Below are 20,394 nucleotides of genomic sequence, written 5' to 3' on the forward strand. Positions count from 1 at the left end.
ATGTAATAGTTTGCTTAGCATGTTCAGTTACTCCTTATGACCACATCCACACCTGTGACGTTTCCACATTAACTCATTTAACCCTGAGTGATGGTTTGCTCTGTGGATTTGTTTTTCTTATTGTTGAGGGTTTTCTTCATTTTCTTTGCTGAATTTCATATCAATGCGTATTACTGCTATGGGTTTGACTTTATTTAACGTTACATCCATGATTGTATTGTTTCACAGCTAGAGAATCCATTATTTCATTCTCCATGAAGCCCCAATGAGCTGGGACACCGTGGTGTTTCCTGCTTCCAAAAATCTACAACACTACATCTTTGAGGATCTGTGATGTTCATGTCTAATTATTTACTAGTGTGGAACTAAATCATTAACATGAATTTGAAATTGATGTTAATGATTTAACATACATTTTTTGATTTAATTTAATTGAACAAAATAAAAAAATATGGGGCACCACCTTGAGTTAACAGGGACTAATGACCAAACCAAGTACTAAATCAAGTCCCATAATTTATATTCCTTCTTTAAGAGCAAGTAATTTAAGGTTTAAGTTTGAGCAGGGTCCTTTGCTTCCAGCCTATATGTCTATAAGTAATCACAGAAATCTGCTTCTTACATGCAGGGCATCCAACCTGTACATGATTTTTACAGGTGTGTACAGTGTTCTCTTCGGTCTCTTCGGGTGACTAGTGAATGTAAGAGCATCTCACTAGCATACGGAAAGTATCTCAGTTACACCGGAAGGCGGATGCAAAGAGGGCAGGTTTTGAAAAGCAAAAAGTGCCACTCTTTTTTCCGTTCTTGTGTAAGTTGAAGTTTATAAATGCTACTATATTCAAGTCACAAAATGTAATTTTAGGACTTTTTCAGATGAGAAGTTAGTTGTTTAAGCAACATGTCTGCGGTCTGTTTGTGAACAGTCAGCCATGGGACAGACCTAAACCTCTGCTTGTATCCACTTATGTCCTGTGTCTTCATCCAAGTACTGGACGGTTTAATTCACAATAGTTATGTGTATCTAAATTAGTGGGTCTTATGGATAACGAGTCCATCAAGGTTTACTTTATACATAAACATTTGTAATATGATTAGTAATAACTCCAAACACCATTTAATAAAACACACTGTATTTTCTTGGTGCATGTCACTCATTACACAGGTCACTTAATTTGCATCTCCAGTCAATCCACAACAATACTCATTCATAATCAATATAACTGTCAACAAAACCACAACAAGAAACTAAACATCAATCTTCAGAGGTTATGATATACATGAAGCAGAGTCAGGAGTACAAAAACTAGCTTATTATACTTGCAGAAGGATCACAATAAAATCTTAGAATGTACTGTTCCCATGCTCATTTACTTAATAACATAATAATAATAATAACAACAACATGTTCCACACACCTTCTTCATACATTTCATACAAATTCTCACACATCGTGACATAAAGGAAAAGCCATCACATGGAACAAGTGCAATCCCTTGGATTAATCCCTTCTCGCCTTCAAAGGCGTCTGAACTGAATCTCAACCAGTCTCTTTGAGTCCACACCCGGTCTACTGACACACAGTGCAGTTCTGCCAAGTTCATCATAGTGCACTGCTCTTACCAAGGCTAGTGTTCTTAGGTAGGTTCCTAAGTAGGTCAGGTCTGTCTTATCCAGCGCTGATGTTTGGGCCTCCAAAGGCTGGGCTGTGCCCTTCTTCCCTCATCTGTGCCCATGATGGTATAGTGTCTGGAGAACCGTAGTTGTCTACGCTCCCTCGGTCAGTCTTCTCTCCAGTCGGTCCAGTTTAGCCAAATTTTCTTCCAGAAGTTTGGAGCCAGGGTTCAGAAGCAAGGCTCGTTGGTAGTACATCCTGGCTGCTGCATAGTCTCCCTGCACACACAAACAGGAACATACATGTATTCAACGGTATAAGCTTAGTTGGTTTAATTAATGAATTAAATGTATGCTTATGTCACTAGGCACTCCCCTTCTAGCTGTAATCCAAACTCGAGTTATGAACAAATCCCATTGATACCACGAATGTGTATGAAGGGTAGATTAAGGAATTACTAATCTGACACACTGGTCAAATATAAAAATGTTGATCTTTTATTTCTTTAGTATTCATGGTTTGTGAGTATATATATATATATATATATATATATATATATATATATATATATATTATATATAAATTTGAGACGTCAATAGAACTAATTAATCGCACATTTATTCAACTTTTAATCGCGATTAAAAGTTGGGTTTTCTTCTAATGACTAAATCTTATAAATTAACGAGTAATCACTTTAGTATGTGTGTATGTTGGACACGCTTTAATGTTGTTTCATTGTATTTTTAAACACAAAACTAAACACATTTAATCATAGCGAAGCAGAATTCCACCGAAAAAATGAATGAAAAAAGCTCTCTTCATCTTCAACTGATGTCTCGGTCTCTCCGATCTAACTGACTGCAGAAAGTGCCGGTTTTGTTTCTGGGGTGTACGCACACCGGAAGTAAAAAAAACGTTAACTGCGGTCAAATATTTGATCCTATCGATGAAAAACGTTAGAGCTGAACCCCCAAGAAGTAGACAGACAGCTTTTAGAGAAAGCTGAACAAGCTGTGACTGCAGTGAGAGACACAGTACAGAGTAAGGTCTAAACAAACTTCTGTCACCCAACAAGAGGCCAAGATGCCAGAAGAGGACTGGCCAGCATAACCTTCTGCATATCCCAACTGTCCTATTTTCATCATTACCTCTTTGGCAAGAACCTTCAGGAGCGGATGACGTTGGATTGGTTTTGAGAAAATCAAGCCTACCACGGAATGGAACGGAATTTGTTATTTGTCTTCAGAAATGAATGGACATTTGCTACCTTAATGTGCTGAATCCCTCCCATGTTCATCCAGGCTTGGGACTGGTCAGGTTTGAGTTCAACAGCTTGCTTGTAGCTCTGGTGAGAGAAGAAAAACCGACTGGTCCATTTCATATTGCACTCAACAATAGGGTTTGTTTGGTAGTTGTATTGGAGTGGACAATTGTTGGGAAAATTAAAATACTCTGTCTTGGTGGACAGAGGGACTCATGTGCGTACATTTTCAAACAAAGCGTTATCATCGCCATGGAAAACGCGCACTGGTTACCAGTGGCTGCCCACATCCACTTCAAAACATTGGTACTCACGTACCATGCTGTGAATGGATCAGGTCCAGTCTACATCCAGGACATGGTGAAACCCTACATCCCAACCCACACACACTGCTCTGCATCTGCCAAGCTGCTTGTTCCTCCCTCTGAGAGAGCAAAACACTCGACAAGATCGCGACGCTTCCTTGACGCTGTCCTTGCTCTGAAACGGTGGAACGAGCTCTCCGATGACATCAGGACTAAAGACACACCTCTTCAGACTACACCGTGACTGAAAAACACTAACAATTTGTAGCACTTAAAAATTGTACTTATAATCTATAACAAGTTGTAAACCGGCTTATTTTATTAAATTGCACTTGTTGTTTGTATCCTTATGGCTGAAATGCACTTATTGTAAGTCGCTTTGGAGAAAAGCGTGAGTTAAATGACATGTATTGTAAGGTAATGTAGTGCTCGCTGTGAAGTACTGTGATACAGCTGAGTGACCATAGTTCAAAGCCTTTGAGTAGCATTTGAATGCATGACTTGTAAGTGTGTCAACTCCGCTGTCCATCACCATGGACCAGCAGCGGTGGGGATCAAACTTCTGATCGTCTGATTAAAGGAAAGCCCGGCTCTACAACTCAGCCACAGTTGCCCTGTGTGTACCTAATCCTTTGCTGTGGGTCAAACAGACGCAACTCTGAGTGAGCCTGTGTCGCAGGGGTAAACGGTAGAATGTATGAGAAATAATAATAGAAGAAAAATGTCATACCTCGAAGGCTTGGTCCAGCTGGTTCATCTCTCTGAGCTGGTTTCCTTTGGAAAAGTACAGCTCTGCTCTCACTGTCGGATCAGAGGGACTCTGCTGCAAGGCCTGTTCCAGAGCATCCAGTGCCTGCACAGAGACACGCACATATAATCACACACACACAAATGCACATTCACAATGAAAGTCCACCTTTCGAAGAGTTAACAATCTAAAACCTGACAAATGATGGGATTTCCAAAATATCCAAAATTACCTGTATTACTTTTTCCTTGTTGTTTACTCTAGCTGCAACAAAAGTTGCGTTGTATGTGTGTGTTGAAATGAAGTGTCTGACACATTGCTCGGTCCAAAGTCCTAACCGACCCAACATCTAAATCTTGTTTGTTTAATCTGTACACCAATATAAACAGAGTTGGTAGAACTATTTCTTTATAAAAACTGTGTATCCTGCCTTACTGCCTTACTTACTTTGTCAGTAAGTAGGGCTTCGAACATAAGGTGTGACAGCCAGTCGGAGCAACTTTATCATTAGCATTCTTTTGTCGAGCAGCTGAAGTATAAGCACAGAGGTCTCCGTGTCTAAGATGAGGTAATCGATGGACACCGCTGACGGTGCGGAACACACTGAGGAGGTTTAGTCGGCCGCCCGTCGGCTTGGTGTGTTCCAGGCTTTACATACAGCGGTGATTTGTTTCTACACAAAGTGAAAGGTATCTCCTGCTATTTGCCCTCTGAGCGACACCAAGGCCATGCGACACTCATATCTACAAGCAATCACACACACACCTCTGTGTAGTTTCCATGCTTGTTGTAGATGGCCGACAAAAGACGGTAACATTCGATACAGCTGGCTTCTCTAGATATGATGTCCAGCGTCATCTTCTCTGCCTCCTTGGTACGACTGGCCATGGCCAAAACCTGGGCCTGGGACACAAACGGCGTGTGTGAATGTGTGTGCGTGAGAAACCATTTTTTTCAGATTTTGCTTCAGGTTAGGTTCAGGCCAGTCAGTTATGTTTTGTGTTTGTGTTTGTGTTTGTGTGTGTGTCTATTCACCAGAGCCAGCCAAATGTCTGTGTTATCTGGCTGCAGGGTGGTGGCATCTGTGTACACCTGCAGGGCTTCCTCGTACCGCCCCGTGTTGTAATAAAGAGCTCCAAGCGGGGTCAGAATCTCCACCTTTCTCGTCACCAGCAGCGCTCTGCAAGAAAAGGTCAATGATCACCAAGAACGGCTGACCACAATTATAAATGTTTTATAATAAAAATTACAGGTTTAAATTTACAGATACACATTACTCACCTCTTATACCAAGATTCTGCTTCAATGTTCTCATTGGATGAACGGAGCAGGCGGCCAAGGTTCACCATGGCAACGTAGTGTGTTGGTTTGAGCCTAATGGCTTGCTGGTAGTGAGCGGCTGCCAGCTCCCCCTCTCCTGAGGATCAGGAGGTAGGTCAGAAATATACTATTGCTTGCAGACAGCATTGGCCTGTATTATATTTAAATTCTCCTTGACCTCAGTTAAGCCTCTGACACAGTGGGCCATATTAGTTATATTTATTTATTAAAAATTGGATGTCCAGAATTGTGATTAAGAAATGACTCCAAACAGGAAACCGTTATCATGCCGCATGTAACACCTGCACTAGCAACATTTGTAATAACTCCTCTAGTCTTGGTGCTTTCTTTAACAATGTATGTAAGGAATCCTAAGAGACAAAAAAACACAAAAAAACGGAAATTCTTGACAGGACTTCCTGTCAACACATGAGGAGATAATGGAGTCTTTACAACTTCGCTCACAGATTTTCCTACAATTACATTTGTTGACATTGCATGACTGGTGGATGAAATCTCTGTCACAAAAAAGAACAAAATAAATAAATGGTACACATTTTTCCATGAGGAATCTGTCCATTAGTATCAAGTTTACTTAAGTGAGAGCAATCAGGCTAACTGTTAGCTACAGAACCGCTAACTAGAATGACAAGTCTTTAGTGTGTCCACTTAGACATAATGTATGTAGAGTATAGAGGATATAGAATACCTTAATAAAGCATTATGGTCTGATTTTAATTAAGCATTGTGGTATCAATTTGTTCTGCCGTTTTTGGCTCCCTTTTTTGTTTTAGCGGTGAAATCTTTCCAAGGAAAAGGGTTAGAGCACATATGTCAAACTCTAACTATAACAAATGGGACTAACTACGGTAAGAGAGGAGGGATAACTCTAAGATCAAAAAAGGCAATTATATTTTCCACCATTTGGCGTCAAGGAACGAAGTGGTGGCAGAACAGTTACAGTTAATTGTTTCTGAAATAAGAAGCCGGACTGCTTTGTTCACAGCAAACTTGCCATGGTTTAACTGCACTATAGTCCTTGTTAACCTGAAAATGTGCACTTTATAATTTTATTTTGTACCGCACTATTTGGCAATGTTGTTTTTCAGTAAAATAAAACATTTGCATTAAGCAAGCCAATCCACTTTTCCATGTTGATGAGAGCAAAAATATAAGGGACGTTTAGAATAGATAGAAATATGCAATAAATTGTGATTCATTTTGAGTGAACTGACATAACTGTGATTAATCATGATTCCATGTTTTAATCGTTTGACATTAATCATTTAATCATTAATCATTTGATAGTTTCTATACTTATAAATATATTTAAATTAGCATTAGGTTGGTGTCAGATCTCATCTAAAGGATACTTTATTTCAGTTTCAATAAATAAATTATCCTTGACTCCCAGAAGGTATGTCTTTTTGCCTTCTTACTTGCTGCAAGTAAAAGAGTCATTTTCCCAATTAAGCCTCATCTTTGTACAATTCTAGAAAACATGCGCGTAACTCAGCCTTCACTCTTATTGATGACCAGCAAGTTGCAAGCTTTATATTTCTTTTCTTTTTAAACTTTTTAAATGTTTAAAATGGTTTTGTTTTCCCACCAATATACTTTTTTGGTTTTAGAATTCTATTTAAATAATATATAATATAATTATCCCTGATTTACTGGGAGAACAATTTCATTAAAAAAGTGTTTGTACCATTTTGTACCCCAATTTTATAACCCAAGTAAACAAAATATATACAGACAGGTCCTCTGTTCTGAGAGCATTAAGGATTGTAGGAGGAATGTAAAGCAATGTTTGGAATCAGCAGAAGACGATCCCCCAGGGACCAGAGAATGTTCAACTTACCCAAATCTACCAAAAATACTCCATAGTTATTATGCAGGTCGGAGCTATCCGGACAGTTCTCGATTCCTTTCAAATACACGTCACTGGCTTCAGCAAAGCGTTTCTGTGGCATACAGCAGGTGAAATGAATACAGTTATTCAGAAGTGGTGCATTACAACATACCTGCATGCTTAAAAGTCAAGGGTTATAAATACTTTATATGTGTGATAGTGAGAGAAAGACAGAGTATTGTCTATTGTAAATGTTTCACCTGCTCAGCATAGAGTGATGCGAGGCTGGAGTAAGCATCAGCAAAGTGTTGACCAAAGTGCAGCGAGTCCTTCAGCAGAGTCTCAGCCTCTCTGTCCTTTCCCTGGGACCTAGAACACAGCCACAGTAGCATTCTCATTCTTATCATTATGGGCAGCAGTGCAATATTACTTTACTATCATCAACAACATCAACAGCCACCAGATCTTTAATAGTTTTATGATTGCTGATTTTTATTGGTTAGCTGATTTGAAAAAATTAAACTTAAATTCCAGATTTAGTGTAAAGGTACATTTTTCATTGTTTTCTCGTTTCTATTTTTCAAAACCAAGAAATAGACACTGTACTATCCGATAACACCGTTATTCTAACCAGCAAAAATGGTTGATAGGATTTGCGAGGTTTGAAATAAATCTTCATAACAGCTTGCATTCGCAGATTACTTGGAGGACCCCCCCCCCCCCCCACCAAAATATTTATATTGCAGATCTACAGGAATCACCTTTTGGCGAAATTTTGCCAAATTTCGACGAATTTGCACCCGATATATATTTAATGAAAATAAAAATTATTTCACTAAACTAATTCTCATAAAATAACGGTGGGTCGTCTCTCATTCAGAAGATGAGTGGTTCAATACCAGGCTAGTCCATGTCTAACCCTAACCATCAACTTTCAAGGTAAAAAACCCTTCAATTTATTGAGTTCAAATTATCAACACATTGTGTCTCCCGGAAAAAACACTACGCTCCATTTGTAATACTCATATTTGGTCTTAATTAATGTCTGTAGAGGGGACTTCAATTAGATAAGCTCCTTCACTATATATTAAATTGAAGCGCGGACTAATAAACAGATTCAACGGCCTGCTGCAGCTAAGAGAAGAGATTCTCACCAAGTGGGAAGCCGCAGACACCCAAAGATACCTGAGGTCGAAATAAGCTGTTACACAAACCCAATATGGAAGACTATGATCCAAAAATCCAATTAACACTTCTCAGGCCATAATGTCCACAATTATTCAGCATGCTAATCACAACCGATAAAAACTTTTCAGTTATTAAATGATCTTGATGTTAGCGAATACATGATGTAGTTCCTGGGTTTAATAAGAAATCAAGCATCAATAAATAGGAATGTCCGTATTGCATTTCTTTTTTTGTTGATGTTGCATGTTTACAGACCGTAAAGCCCTCTGAGGAAAATTTGTAATTTGCGATTTTGGGCTATACATATAAATATAAAATTACAACATATGTATAGTATGTCATAAAAAGTATTAAAATGGTACACTATTAAACAATAATGTTTAGTTATTTATTATTATTATTGTCTGAGTAATTTAGTAGTTTAGGTAATGATTCAATATTGAGTAAATAAAAAACTTGATCAAATTAATTGTGTGTGTATGAAAAGACTTAAAAGCTGAATAATATGCTCCAAAGATCAATAAAATAAAAAGACACTTATAAGTCGTAGCAGGGATCTGAACTAAAAAGAGAGGATAAATAGCGACCATTAAGATGTTGCTGTCAAAACAATAAGACTGTGTCCAGCTTTAAGGGTCAAATCCTGTTTTACAAGATCACTGCAGAGCTTTGCAAAAAACAACTTGAAAAACAACTAGAAACTGGTATTATCATGTGGCAAGCAGCAATCCAGCTGCAATGTCATGGCTTATCAGAAGTCCACTTTGTGAGTCTTACTTAAGGAGGTTTCCCAGGTTAAAGAGCGCTCTGTTGTGCTGGGGGTTGATTTCCAGGGCCGTCCTGTAGTAGCGCTCAGCCTCCTCTGGGTCACGAGTCAGAGTGCCAAGATTGTTCATGGCGCTGGCATGGCGTGGGAATAATCTGATAGAAATAAAAAAAAAAAAAATTTATAAAAACATATTCAATTCAATTTAATTCAATTTAATTTCTTAAACCAGTGGTCACTAATGAAGTGAATTGTTTTTTACCAATTACAGCAACATATTATTACAGGCTTAGGGTTAGGGTAGGGTTACAATTAAAGAGTACAAGCCTTAGAGCAAATAGTGAAGGTTTCCCTGTAGCCGAACATGCAACGGACGCACAAAGTGAATCAATTTACTCAATGTGAGTAATCGACAATCAAGATCCTGTTTCATGTGGAACCTTATCAATAAATAAATATGATCAGAAGCCTTTTTGTGAGTCATTTAAAGCACATCTGACATTTAGGCTCAGGGAAGAACAGGGACACAAGGACTTGTTTTCCATGTGAAGGCCAATTCAAGTTTCTCCCTCTTGATCTCTTTGACTGTTTTTTCACTAGTGTTGAAAAACCTTGAAGAAACTAAGGAAAAATTCTCTAAAATATTCTCTCTCATTATTGTGACTTATAGCAAAAGTTACATAATTTTGGTAATACTAACGGACCTGAAACAGGAGAGGTTTAGTCTGATTTAACTTCAGACAGGGAGAAAAAAAGTGTTGTGTCTTTTTGCACAGTGTATGTAAACTTCTGGTTTCAACTGTATATCTTTCATGATCATCTCGTCAGAGAAAAAAGATTTTTATTTGCTGTTGTACGGTTAAAAAAATCCTGGTTGGTTTTCTTCCGCCTTCTGAAGGACCCACACACGCAAATATCCTGAAGACTAACTAACTGGTTTAAATTAATGAGACTGTTTGAGTGCAGATCAGCTGTTGAGGAACCAAGATAGCCTGACATTAATCATTTTGGTAATTTGAGCTGGATAATGGGACATTTGATCAACTTGGATGAACCACGTACAAGGAATAGGGCCCTGGGGGTTGAAGGAATAGATCAAATTGAATGGCCTTCATAATCACCTGACCTAAACCCAACATGACACCTCTGGGACATTTCGGTCCATCATACACCGCCAGGGTGCTCCTCAGACTTTACAGGACATGTCCGACATGTTTGGGAGGGCATCCCACAACACACCATCCGTTGTCTCCTTACGAGCATGCTGCCACGTTGTCAAGCATGCATACAAACACGTGGGGGGGGGGGCACACAAGATACTGAGAAGCATTTTCAGTTGCAGAAATTGAATTTGGGAAAAATGGACTAGCCTGCCACGTCATTTTTTCACTTTGAAAAGTGAAGGCTGAAACTTATTTCCATCAAAAGATGTGGCATTCTTTTGTTCCTCAGATATTTAACTGTCCACATCAGTATATTTTTTCCATCACACACACCCCAGCCCCACAAAATGACAGGAGCCTACACAGGGCCACCTGCCCATCAGTCACTAACAGTCACACACTCTAGTCACAATGACAGAAGCAATGTTGGGGTTAAGTGTCTTGCCCAAGGACACATCGACTGGGCCTGGGATCAAACCACCAACCCTCTGGAGGACAACGGTGCTCCCCATTCACCCACAATCGCCCAAGTGTGCTACAGGTTGTCAGCTTAGGGTTGGCATAACCATTATTTAAGTTAAGGAAACTTTGACTTTGCAATGTAATACAGAAAGTTGATATAAAACAGCAACCCCAAGTACTGTGTCTAAAAGTGTTAGACTGTCAGAGAGCTTTAGTCTAGTCAGACCTGAGCGCAGTCGCGTAGTGGTGAATGGCCTGCTGGTGCCGACCAGTGTCTTTAAGGAAGTTGGCGTAGTTGTAGTGGACTTTGGCATTGTGTGGCAAGGTCTGTATACCAGAGCTAAAACAGAAAAGAAGAAGAGGATGAGGCATGGGATGCATGGCGGTTAGGAAGAAAAAAGCTAACCTAGTTGATTTATGTTCCAGCACACACACACACACATGCACACACAACTTACCGGAACAGTGCCTCCCTGGAGAGCCATACTTGGTTCTGCTGAACAGTCTTCCAGGAGAAGAGCAGGAGGAGCAGCAGCATGGAGACACTTAGGACTGTTGTGCCCCAACGGCCCACCAACGAACACAGCCGACCTAGGCCATGAGCCACCAGGATGCAATAACCCATACTAGAGGAGGAGAGGAAGAGGGGGGATGTACATTTGAGATTGGTGGAGAGACAAGTAGGTGGAATACTAAAAAAGACAAAAGGTATAATGACTACTGCACAACTACCTTCTCTCACTGTTACTGTCATCACACAACACATTTTGACATAACATCAAACAACTATACAGGTACACACAAACGCGCACACACTCACCTTGGCATGTAGAGAACCCTCTCAGCCACAACAAACCCCACCCTGAAGAAAAGGTTACTGGCAGGAATGAAGGGGAATACCAAAAACAACACTCCAACCAACACTTGTCTGCTATCCTTTCTCTAGACAGAGAAAGAGGGAGAGAGAGAGAATTTTAAATTTATGTAACTTATAACAAAAAGGGGAGGGTTAAGTTGGATGACCATAGAGTCCTTAGTTCTAAAAATCATCACCAATTTAGTTTATGAAAATGCTTCAGTCCCTTTTAGGAGACTGCAAATGATTTCAACACTATCTGTATAAAGCAGTCTTGTTACAATTCATTACAAATCAAATGACACGTTCAAAATATATCCAAACTCATTGATACTTATTCTGCTCTATGTGCCACAATATCTCATTTGTACATGCATATGTATAGATATAGCTTGAGATCTCATGGTAAATGCTGAGTTTTTAGGTGATCCTCTTTTGTAATGTAATCTTAGGGTTTTTGAATTTTTGACATTGGTAGACCTCTTCCACTCTTCAAATGATGAGGTGACATGATTCGATGAGGAAAGAGGTAAAGAGAGAGTCCATAAGCATTGGTACACAGCTACGAATCACTTGCCTGCGCTTACCTGCAGAGAGGACATGCAGTGCAGGGTGAGAGCAGCCAACCCCACGAGCAGCAGCGCGGTGGCCACGATGCGCATGTCGCTCAGCGACTCCACCAGGGGAATGCTGCCCACCTGCCAGTCGTAACACAGAGTGATGGGGGCCAGCAGCAGCCCCGCATTGAAGGACAGCAGGTAAGAATACGTCAAAATCCTGCAACATGGAGGATGTGGTGAAAGAGGACGTGAGGCAATAAATGAAAAAGTGATTCACTTTCAGCCCTATGGACAGTTACAATCAATCATGTCTATCATCCATGAGGATGGTTGTCTGAATTTGCTTTTTTCAAATTTGGATTTTGATATGCAGTAATTCAAGTCCAATCCACTATGCCAGTTCATAGTTTAGCTTATTTATGATACTTGTTTTTAGGGCACAAGCAGCCAACGTAGTCTGTCCACGAGGACAACATTGAAACTGTAGTAACGATTATTATTAATATTATGGCCCAAGCACCAACAACGTCACCAGCAAGCGCTGCATACTGTAAGTATTAGAAAACAACAACAAATCTCTCGTCTGTCAGAAGCAAGGACAACATCAAACATTCCTGGTCATTACCTTACTCGCATTAGTTTTGAATGAAATCAAATGAGTCCGTTAGTGAGCAAGAATTGCTAATTAGCAATATCAAGAAAATATAATGTCTATCATAACTGGCTCGTCGGTCAACAGGACGCAGTAAAAGTCCCAGAAGGGACTGTAAAAGCTAATAGTGACAAATCTAGCGTCTTCTATGGGGTTGTGACTCTGAAAGCACGTTCCATTCTCTAGTTACAGAAAAGTGTGTCACTGACCTGGTAAGCAGGTGTGGGGAGAAGGAAGCAGGGTTGTCCTGTTCAGAGAAGAGGGGCATGGATCCTCCCATCAGCCACAGCCTGACCGACATGATGATCAATACCTGGAGGGGTCCAGAGGGGCAAGGGGGCGAATGTGAGTACAGTTACAAAGCCAAACTGTGTCTGATATATTCTAAAAATGACTGGAGCGTAGTTACAAAGGCACAAAATACTTTGGTGTATTTGTTATAGAGACAATGGCTGCGTTGGATTACTCACTTTTTTTCACTTTCCCTATTCAGAAATGTCCAAATATATATTAGAATTACTTCAGCCTTTGTATTGGACTCATACTATCCCACAGTTTTTAGAAAAACTGGTAAGAATACGCTTAATTTAAAAACAATTGTTCAACCAAATAATTCAGTTAGTTTGGCCAATTCCCTTCTAGTGGAAGCATGTAGCACTAGTTCTATAAGTCGCTGCCAAGTCAATGTAACAGAGAGCACATCCCTCCAGATCTTCTTTTAAAGTCACTAAGCCAGAATGATTATGAACAACAAACCCAGCTACTGTTAGTACTTACAGTTGTCAAGATAGTAGCTTGTGTAATAGTCCTGTGCCACGCAACGAGTGCAAACAATTTAGGTGGTCAAACAATGTAACTCCGGCCCAATGAAATGATTGGACAGACACAGAAACTATTTGGAGTTATTGCATTCTGTCCAAATGTAATGAGAAGGAAATTCAAATACAACAATATTTTTTTTAAAGACGAGCCCCCATTTGTCACGACCTGGCTCTTTGGGCCATGACAATGCACTGTTTAAAGCGGTTTAACATGTTATTTTTTGGGATGTGAACGTCGAGATGCGTGTTGTCAAGTGTATCTAACTATAAGGAAAACAAAGCGTAGACACGGCGGCTGCACTACCATACCACAGGACGTCGGCTGGAGAGAAGAGAGAGAGTGAATGAATGAACATTGGGTCTTTTAATCTCAGGGCACCAGGCCCAGGTGCCCATTTCTAGTTGTTGGAATGCATTGATGCATTCCAAGTATTGTTCTTTGAATCTTTATTGAGTGTGGCCTCTGCGGTAGCACAAGCGCGCTGCACTCTGTCTCACACAGCTGAACCATAACAGCTGATTAGTTGAGTCACATGACGCTGCTTTCTGTCAACAGACATCTCTCCCTTCCTTACACTCTTCCTCTAATCCTCCCTCCCTTTGTCCAGTTTTCGCTCTTTCTCTCCCCCCCAATCCCATCATTATAAAACAAACCCCCCATGGAGGGAATTCTTACTGTAATGTTTGATGAGGCCCATCAATTAATAGCTTCTTAGTTTGAATAACAAATATTCAGTCTCCCAACCCCCCCCCCCTCCCCTTACTTACTTCTACTGCTACTACCACTAGTACCACAATTACAACTATAACTAATACTACTACTTATATTACTACAAAAAATACATTTTTTAATTCTCAGCTTTTATTATTTCTGCATTTTTTCAGATTTATATGAGCTACTCCCATTTCTGTGTTTTTTTTTCCAATTCTTTAAAAATAATTTCAGCTTTTCTCATTTCTGTATTTTCAGCAATGTTTAGAATTAATTTCTGCTTTTTTCATTTCGGTACTTTAAGCAACTTTCTGAAATTAATTTCAGCTTTATGCATTCAAACGCATTTTCAGCAGGAAATGCATTTTCTAGTTTTTAATTAATTTAAAAGTATAACCATTTAAAATTTCCAATACACCTACCTTCCTAACATATCATTAATATGCCATTCAATTGCTTTCTGAATATAAAAAATAGGTCAACTTACCAAATTATTAATAAATTAATAATAAATATATTTTCCACAGAGGGGTATTACTTTGCTCTCATGTTGGTACTCCTGCCCATTTCATTATACTAGGAGTGTGCCTACTGTCATCTACAGTCAGTACAGACTATAACAATGAGCTCATCTAACCGCACTTCAAAAAACCCTTTGAGCCCTGTACCTATGACAGCTTAATGGCCCCTGCTGGACTATATGAACAAATACAATAAACAATGAAAAAGGGAAACAACATTGAAGAAAATATAATTGTATTAAATATTTAGTAGTCACCATTTTTAGCTGTATTAGCATTGAACAATAATGCAATCCCAAATAAGAAAAACTAATAAAAATCTTAATATCTATGCCTTACTTTGTAAAATGACCAACCGCAATGATAAGTATATCACACTTGTGTGCCACCAATATTGTACATTTTAATGTGAATAAAAAAAAACTCACATAGCCAGAGATAAGGCAGGCTCGTTTGATGAAGGGGCGGAAGATGTGGTGGAGGGTCCTGAATCTGGAGCCAGTCAGGTGACTGATGGACACAGAGATATACAGAAGATCAGTCGGACTTTTCTCTGTGAGCTTTCTGCACACATTTTCTCTTTTGTGACTGTTAAAATGCTGACCCACTTCACTGCAATTGTAAACACACAAACATTTTACACGGTGCCCCTCACAGGTATTGGAGGCACAACCAGACATGTCAACCTCCCGATTCTTCCGAGAGACTCCCGAAATTCAAAGCCAGCTCTCATGTATATTAGTAGTTATATATACATATATATATACATATAAGTCATACCATCATAGTATTTTTTTCTTAAGTTATCCAGACTTGGACTTGAACTATTGCTATATAAATTATGATAATAAAACCAAGCTAAACATGAACAGAGCAAAACCCTGTGCGCTTACTTGACCAGAGGTTTGCGGCACAGCACCAGGGCGTCGTAGAGCAAGCACACTCCGAACACAGTGATGCCAGTCTCCTTCACCAGCATGGCACAGGTGCCCAGCAACAAAGTGACAAGCAGAGAACACACTGACAGCGTGGAGGGCGCAGAGTCCTCAGAGACACACACACCCACACTCCTGATAGAGAGGGGTGAACGAGTTACACACAGCGAGGTCGAGACCCAGCATGTTATAGCATAATTAATAATAAATTGCCACATTAATTCAATTAAGGTCTGCGTATAGGCTACAAATAACAAATGGCACATTCAAATGCTCATATTCATGGATCAGCTAAGTTACTCAAGCATTCATGATCTATAAGTAGCCTTAGCACAGACACAACCTTTGTTAGTTTCAAGTTGTTATGCTAGGCTGCCGGACAAATAATACAATATGTGAAATAAGTGGTTTTTGAATACATGATTCAGGCTGTAACTTCTTATCAAAACTATCAACCTTTCTGGTGAATCAGTCACACAATTGATCACAGCTGAGTCTCAGAGGCCAGTCAGTGTAATGGGATACCAGTACTTGTTTAATTGCTAAAGATGCAGTAGTCCACTAAAGCAGCCAGGTTGGGAACCCATATTTGGACTTGTTGCATTTAGTATTGCGGCATGGACTGAAGCTAAAGCTATACCTTAAAAATAAGTCCATTTCCCGAGATTTCTAGGAGAGAGTGCTTCTGCTTCTAGGATGGAAAATGTCTCATTCTCAGTAAATAATAAGTGTCTGTGTGTGCAAGGACCTCTTACCTGATGTAGGAAATGAACGTCAGCAGGAACAGCAGACATGCCAAGACATCCGCCCTGCCCACAATACCAGACACCTACAAACACATATACACACACACACACACACACACAGACATTTCAGAGATTGCTCATTCGACCTGCTGCACACCACTCGATTTATTGTGATCAATAGTTATTTTAAAAACATAAGTTATTATGAAAGAGAATCCCCATGAATATGATTTATTATCATTATTAGTATTAAAATGATCATTAAACACCACCAAACCAAACACATATTCACATCCTAAAGTGATACATTCACCACTTGTTAGCAAACTAGGGAGAAATGAAATAATTATTTCTGTTTTCTTACATGGTAAGGCCCCATTAATATCCTCGTAGCTACTAGACATAAATGGAAATTAAGGCCAGAATAGGTTGTTTTTGTTTGTTCAGCTTTTTGTAATAGTACCATATTTTGTGAGAGGCAAAGAGAGAGAGGAAGGACAAGCGGGGGTGGTGGATCCCTTTCAACTGACCACAGGTAACACACACAGCCACAAGCTGATAGGCGGCCAACATGGGGATCTGGCTGCAACAGGCTGATTACAAATAAATGTTCTGTTTAATGATTTTGCACTAGTGTGGAGTAAGATTTTTTCGAACACAGTATTTGCAAATTTCCAGAGGATCCATTAAATGTGAAGATGGATTATCGAGGGTTCAACTCTTTTTTTTAAATTCCTGCAGCATGTGATGGTTTGTGTGTCTGGTACTCACGGCCTCTGTGTGGACGGGATGCACAGCAAAGAGGAGTGCTGTGACCGACGCCAGACGCGAGTCTTCAAACACAAAGCGTTCACAGATGTACATGAGAAGGCAGGTTACTGCGTAGTGCAAACACACATTTACGATGTGGAAATAGAGAGGAGTCATGCCGCCCAGCAGGATGTTCAACCTGGCAGAGAGAGAGAGAGAGAATATTCAGTCGGGCAAATATTCCATCTATGAAAATGGTTAATGATCAATCGTGAAATACATCTAATATGATGAAAGCGTTAAATTAGTGGTACAGACCGATGGATAAATAAAGCATTTCAGCAGTTCAGGGTCCAGTTGTCACTCCATGGCGTTAGATTTAGATGTCATTATATTTATGTTTTTGCATGGTAGGAGACATACAAAAATGTATTCAAAATTTATAGACTGTATTTTTTTAACACTTTCAATCAGCTTGAAGAAACCAACGCCTTGTGCGTTAATGTTGAACTCAGGGTAGACATTACAGTGTTTCAACGTAGGGTTGCATAGGGGCAGAACATTTTCAGTAATTTTAAGTAAAGAGTCTCTCACAGCTGTCTACTGTCGGACTCTAATCTGGGATACCAAGCCATCAATCTTATTTTTTTCTGAGAGGAAAATAATCATACCTCTACATCTAAAAAAATACCTGGAAGCTCATTTTTGCTGGAGGATAAAAAAAGGTTTGCAGATACGTTAATAAAGCGTGTCATGTGCCTTCAATTGTGGCCTTATTAGCTTTATAATTCTTCATTTACTTAATTGTTAACACCAGTATTAAGCAAAGTATTGACAGCATTTAGAGTTGTACAAATGCTGGTACATGTCTACAGGGAAAGGACGAGCCGAGAAAAAACTAATTCACCTTTTAATCATCATTTCTCAGTAATGAAAACTGAGCATGACTTTCTCTAAAACACATTTTTCCATCTCACCAGATGGGAAAATGTGTGTAGATGCACATTCAATGCCTAGAAGGTTCTGCCATGTGAACCAGCATCCTCCACACGATGACCTACTTACCATGAAGCAACAGCCCAATGCGTAGAAAACCTCCCTGACAGAGCAGTAAGGCAGCTGCTGTCAGTCCTAAAAGACCCCCCCCCCCCCCCCCCCCCGGGAACACATTGTGTCCATCACCTGAGCAGCTAGGCCCAGTCCACACCTCATCTAGATTTCCCCTCATGTGGACAATTCGTTCCGGAGTGGGCAAAGCAGTTGTTTCAGGGTGTTGTATTTATAATGTTTAAGCAATATTTCAGTGTTGCCGCCGTCAGAATTGAGAGCTTTGCTGTCATCAGTTTATGCGTGTGAATGGATAAAAGCACTTGTGTGTTCAAAGAGATACAGAATATTTACGATCATAGTTAAATCTATTTTCCTAAATTACTTTGTTAAGTGTAAAGTATCGATATACATGTTTGGCACGCCCACCAAAAAACAAGGTGTTCTTACCACTGAGGATCTTTAATTTCATGAAAGGTATATACATCACCATGGCAACCTAAAAGCTCGGTTGGCCGACGGCGCAGCGCTGCCGACTTAGATTGTATTGTTGGTTCTTCATACGTGGCAGTGCTCACTTATACAATAGTAACCGCTGCATTGGATATGGGATGCATTTTGAACCTTTTCAGCCATATGTTTGTGAATGTGTGACGAATCAGGTGACCGAGGCAGATGTTGTCTGCCTCGGTCACCTGATTCCTCCCGACATCTGCCCCTGTCGGGGGGAAACCAACACGCACGCGTAGACTAACCAGTAGGTTCACAAACCAGTAGGCACGTAAAACCGGCCCTCATTGCAGTATGTGACTGCATACTGAAATATTTGGATTATATTATTGTAAAGTTAACTGTGAAGCAGCGACAGCTTCTTCTTCTTCCACAACATCACAGCTCTATGACGTCAGCTTTTTTCGCGGTTCTAGCTCCGATGCTGCAGTTAGCTCACCCCGGTTTGGTGTCGATACACCGGCGGATCAAACGGTAGAACATGGTCGCGTTAGTTCAGGGGCTCCCGGTGAGGGGAGGGAAGAACCTGGGTGAACTTACTTGAAAGTGAGGACGCATAGCGGTCTGTATGACTTGTGGCTCGTATTGTCCGCCATCCCTTTCCCCCAAAAGTCGTTGCTGAAGATGTTTCGGAGGCTGGAGCCTGGTCGGACGTCCGGATTGTTGACGATAGCCCACACATCGTCGTGTACCAACTCCCCGCGGAGAGAGTTGCTGTAGCACAGGGCGCACAGAGCGGTCAGTAAGGCGTAGCGACCCATGTCCCATCCCACTTTGGGCCGGACGCTGAACCACGGCCGTGGGCGGGCTTTCTTCCCCAGCCCTATGGCTGTCATGTCGGGCCAGGCTTCTCCCGCGGCCCCGCTGCGCCAACAGAGAAATTGGTATCCGTTGAGAACACGTCCATTCCGGGCGGCAGGTAGCGGCCGTGTCTGCTGTTGGCGTGGGGCGAAGGGGCGGCTGTAGTGCTGCCTTCAAGTGCAATCTGGGTCTGCTGTTGGCGTGGGGCGGCTGTAGTGCTGCCTTCAAGTGCAATCTGGGTCGCCCGACTCTTTCTGAGCAAGTGCACTTCTGCACTTCACTGTCGTCTGTGAAATATTCCTCCTCCCATTTCTCGTCATCAATTGGTTTACGTAAAGCACAATTAAATTGCTTTACCCACGCCACATAAGTAAAAAAATCCCAGGGAAAAGATCAAGATTTATTTCGTTTTTGAGACAAAAAAAAGAGAGTGGTGCTACGTTAAGACAGTGGCTGAAAAAAGTTTGACTAATTTATCTCGATTGGTGGAACGCAAGTTATTTCTCATACAACAAGAATGAATAATAAAACAGCTAAAGTTAGCAAATGGACGCTGTATGTGTAGACACTTTCCCTAATGAAACTCCCACTTAATTATTGAACTATGAATATACCTGTATTAAATACAACTGGGAAGAACCTAGCTATGCCAAGCCCCCACAGTTTGTTTGTGAATAATGAAAGAAAGTCTAGCAATTCTCGTAGCAGAAAATTAGAATTTGTATTCCAATTGGACGAAAGCCACAAGTGACCTCCAGCTATGGGAAGTATTCCTTCACGTGCATCAACAGTGGAGTCAGGAA

At 40.4% G+C, this 20,394-nt stretch overlaps 1 protein-coding gene across 1 annotated transcript; it reads right to left on the reverse strand.

The window, feature by feature from the left end:
• Window positions 1-1,101: 1,101 nt before the first annotated feature.
• Window positions 1,102-19,872, reverse strand: tmtc1 (transmembrane O-mannosyltransferase targeting cadherins 1). Its single transcript, XM_037460377.2, has 19 exons — window positions 19,331-19,872; window positions 17,255-17,432; window positions 16,493-16,566; window positions 15,696-15,872; window positions 15,231-15,312; window positions 12,958-13,061; window positions 12,124-12,313; window positions 11,501-11,622; window positions 11,139-11,306; window positions 10,907-11,020; window positions 9,067-9,210; window positions 7,362-7,470; window positions 7,111-7,213; window positions 5,211-5,346; window positions 4,965-5,109; window positions 4,695-4,832; window positions 3,912-4,034; window positions 2,883-2,960; window positions 1,102-1,893 (listed from the first exon to the last, which is right to left on the reverse strand). Exons 1-19 carry the CDS (start codon window positions 19,624-19,626, stop codon window positions 1,768-1,770), a joined length of 2,607 nt encoding a protein of 868 aa, XP_037316274.2. The 5' UTR covers window positions 19,627-19,872; the 3' UTR covers window positions 1,102-1,767.
• Between the last annotated feature and the right edge of the window lie 522 nt (window positions 19,873-20,394).

This window comes from Pungitius pungitius, chromosome 2, assembly GCF_949316345.1.
Source record: "Pungitius pungitius chromosome 2, fPunPun2.1, whole genome shotgun sequence".
NCBI lineage: Eukaryota > Metazoa > Chordata > Actinopteri > Perciformes > Gasterosteidae > Pungitius > Pungitius pungitius.

Coding starts and splice junctions, on each gene's coding strand:
- tmtc1 (XM_037460377.2), bottom strand. CDS start 19,626: ATGACAGCCATAGGGCTGGGGAAGAAAGCCCGCCCACGGCCGTGGTTC. Junction 11,623..12,123: donor ACTGCATGTCCTCTCTGCAG/GTAAGCGCAGGC, acceptor TTCTCTGTCTAG/AGAAAGGATAGCAGACAAGT. Junction 4,833..4,964: donor CAGACATTTGGCTGGCTCTG/GTGAATAGACAC, acceptor TTTGTGTCCCAG/GCCCAGGTTTTGGCCATGGC.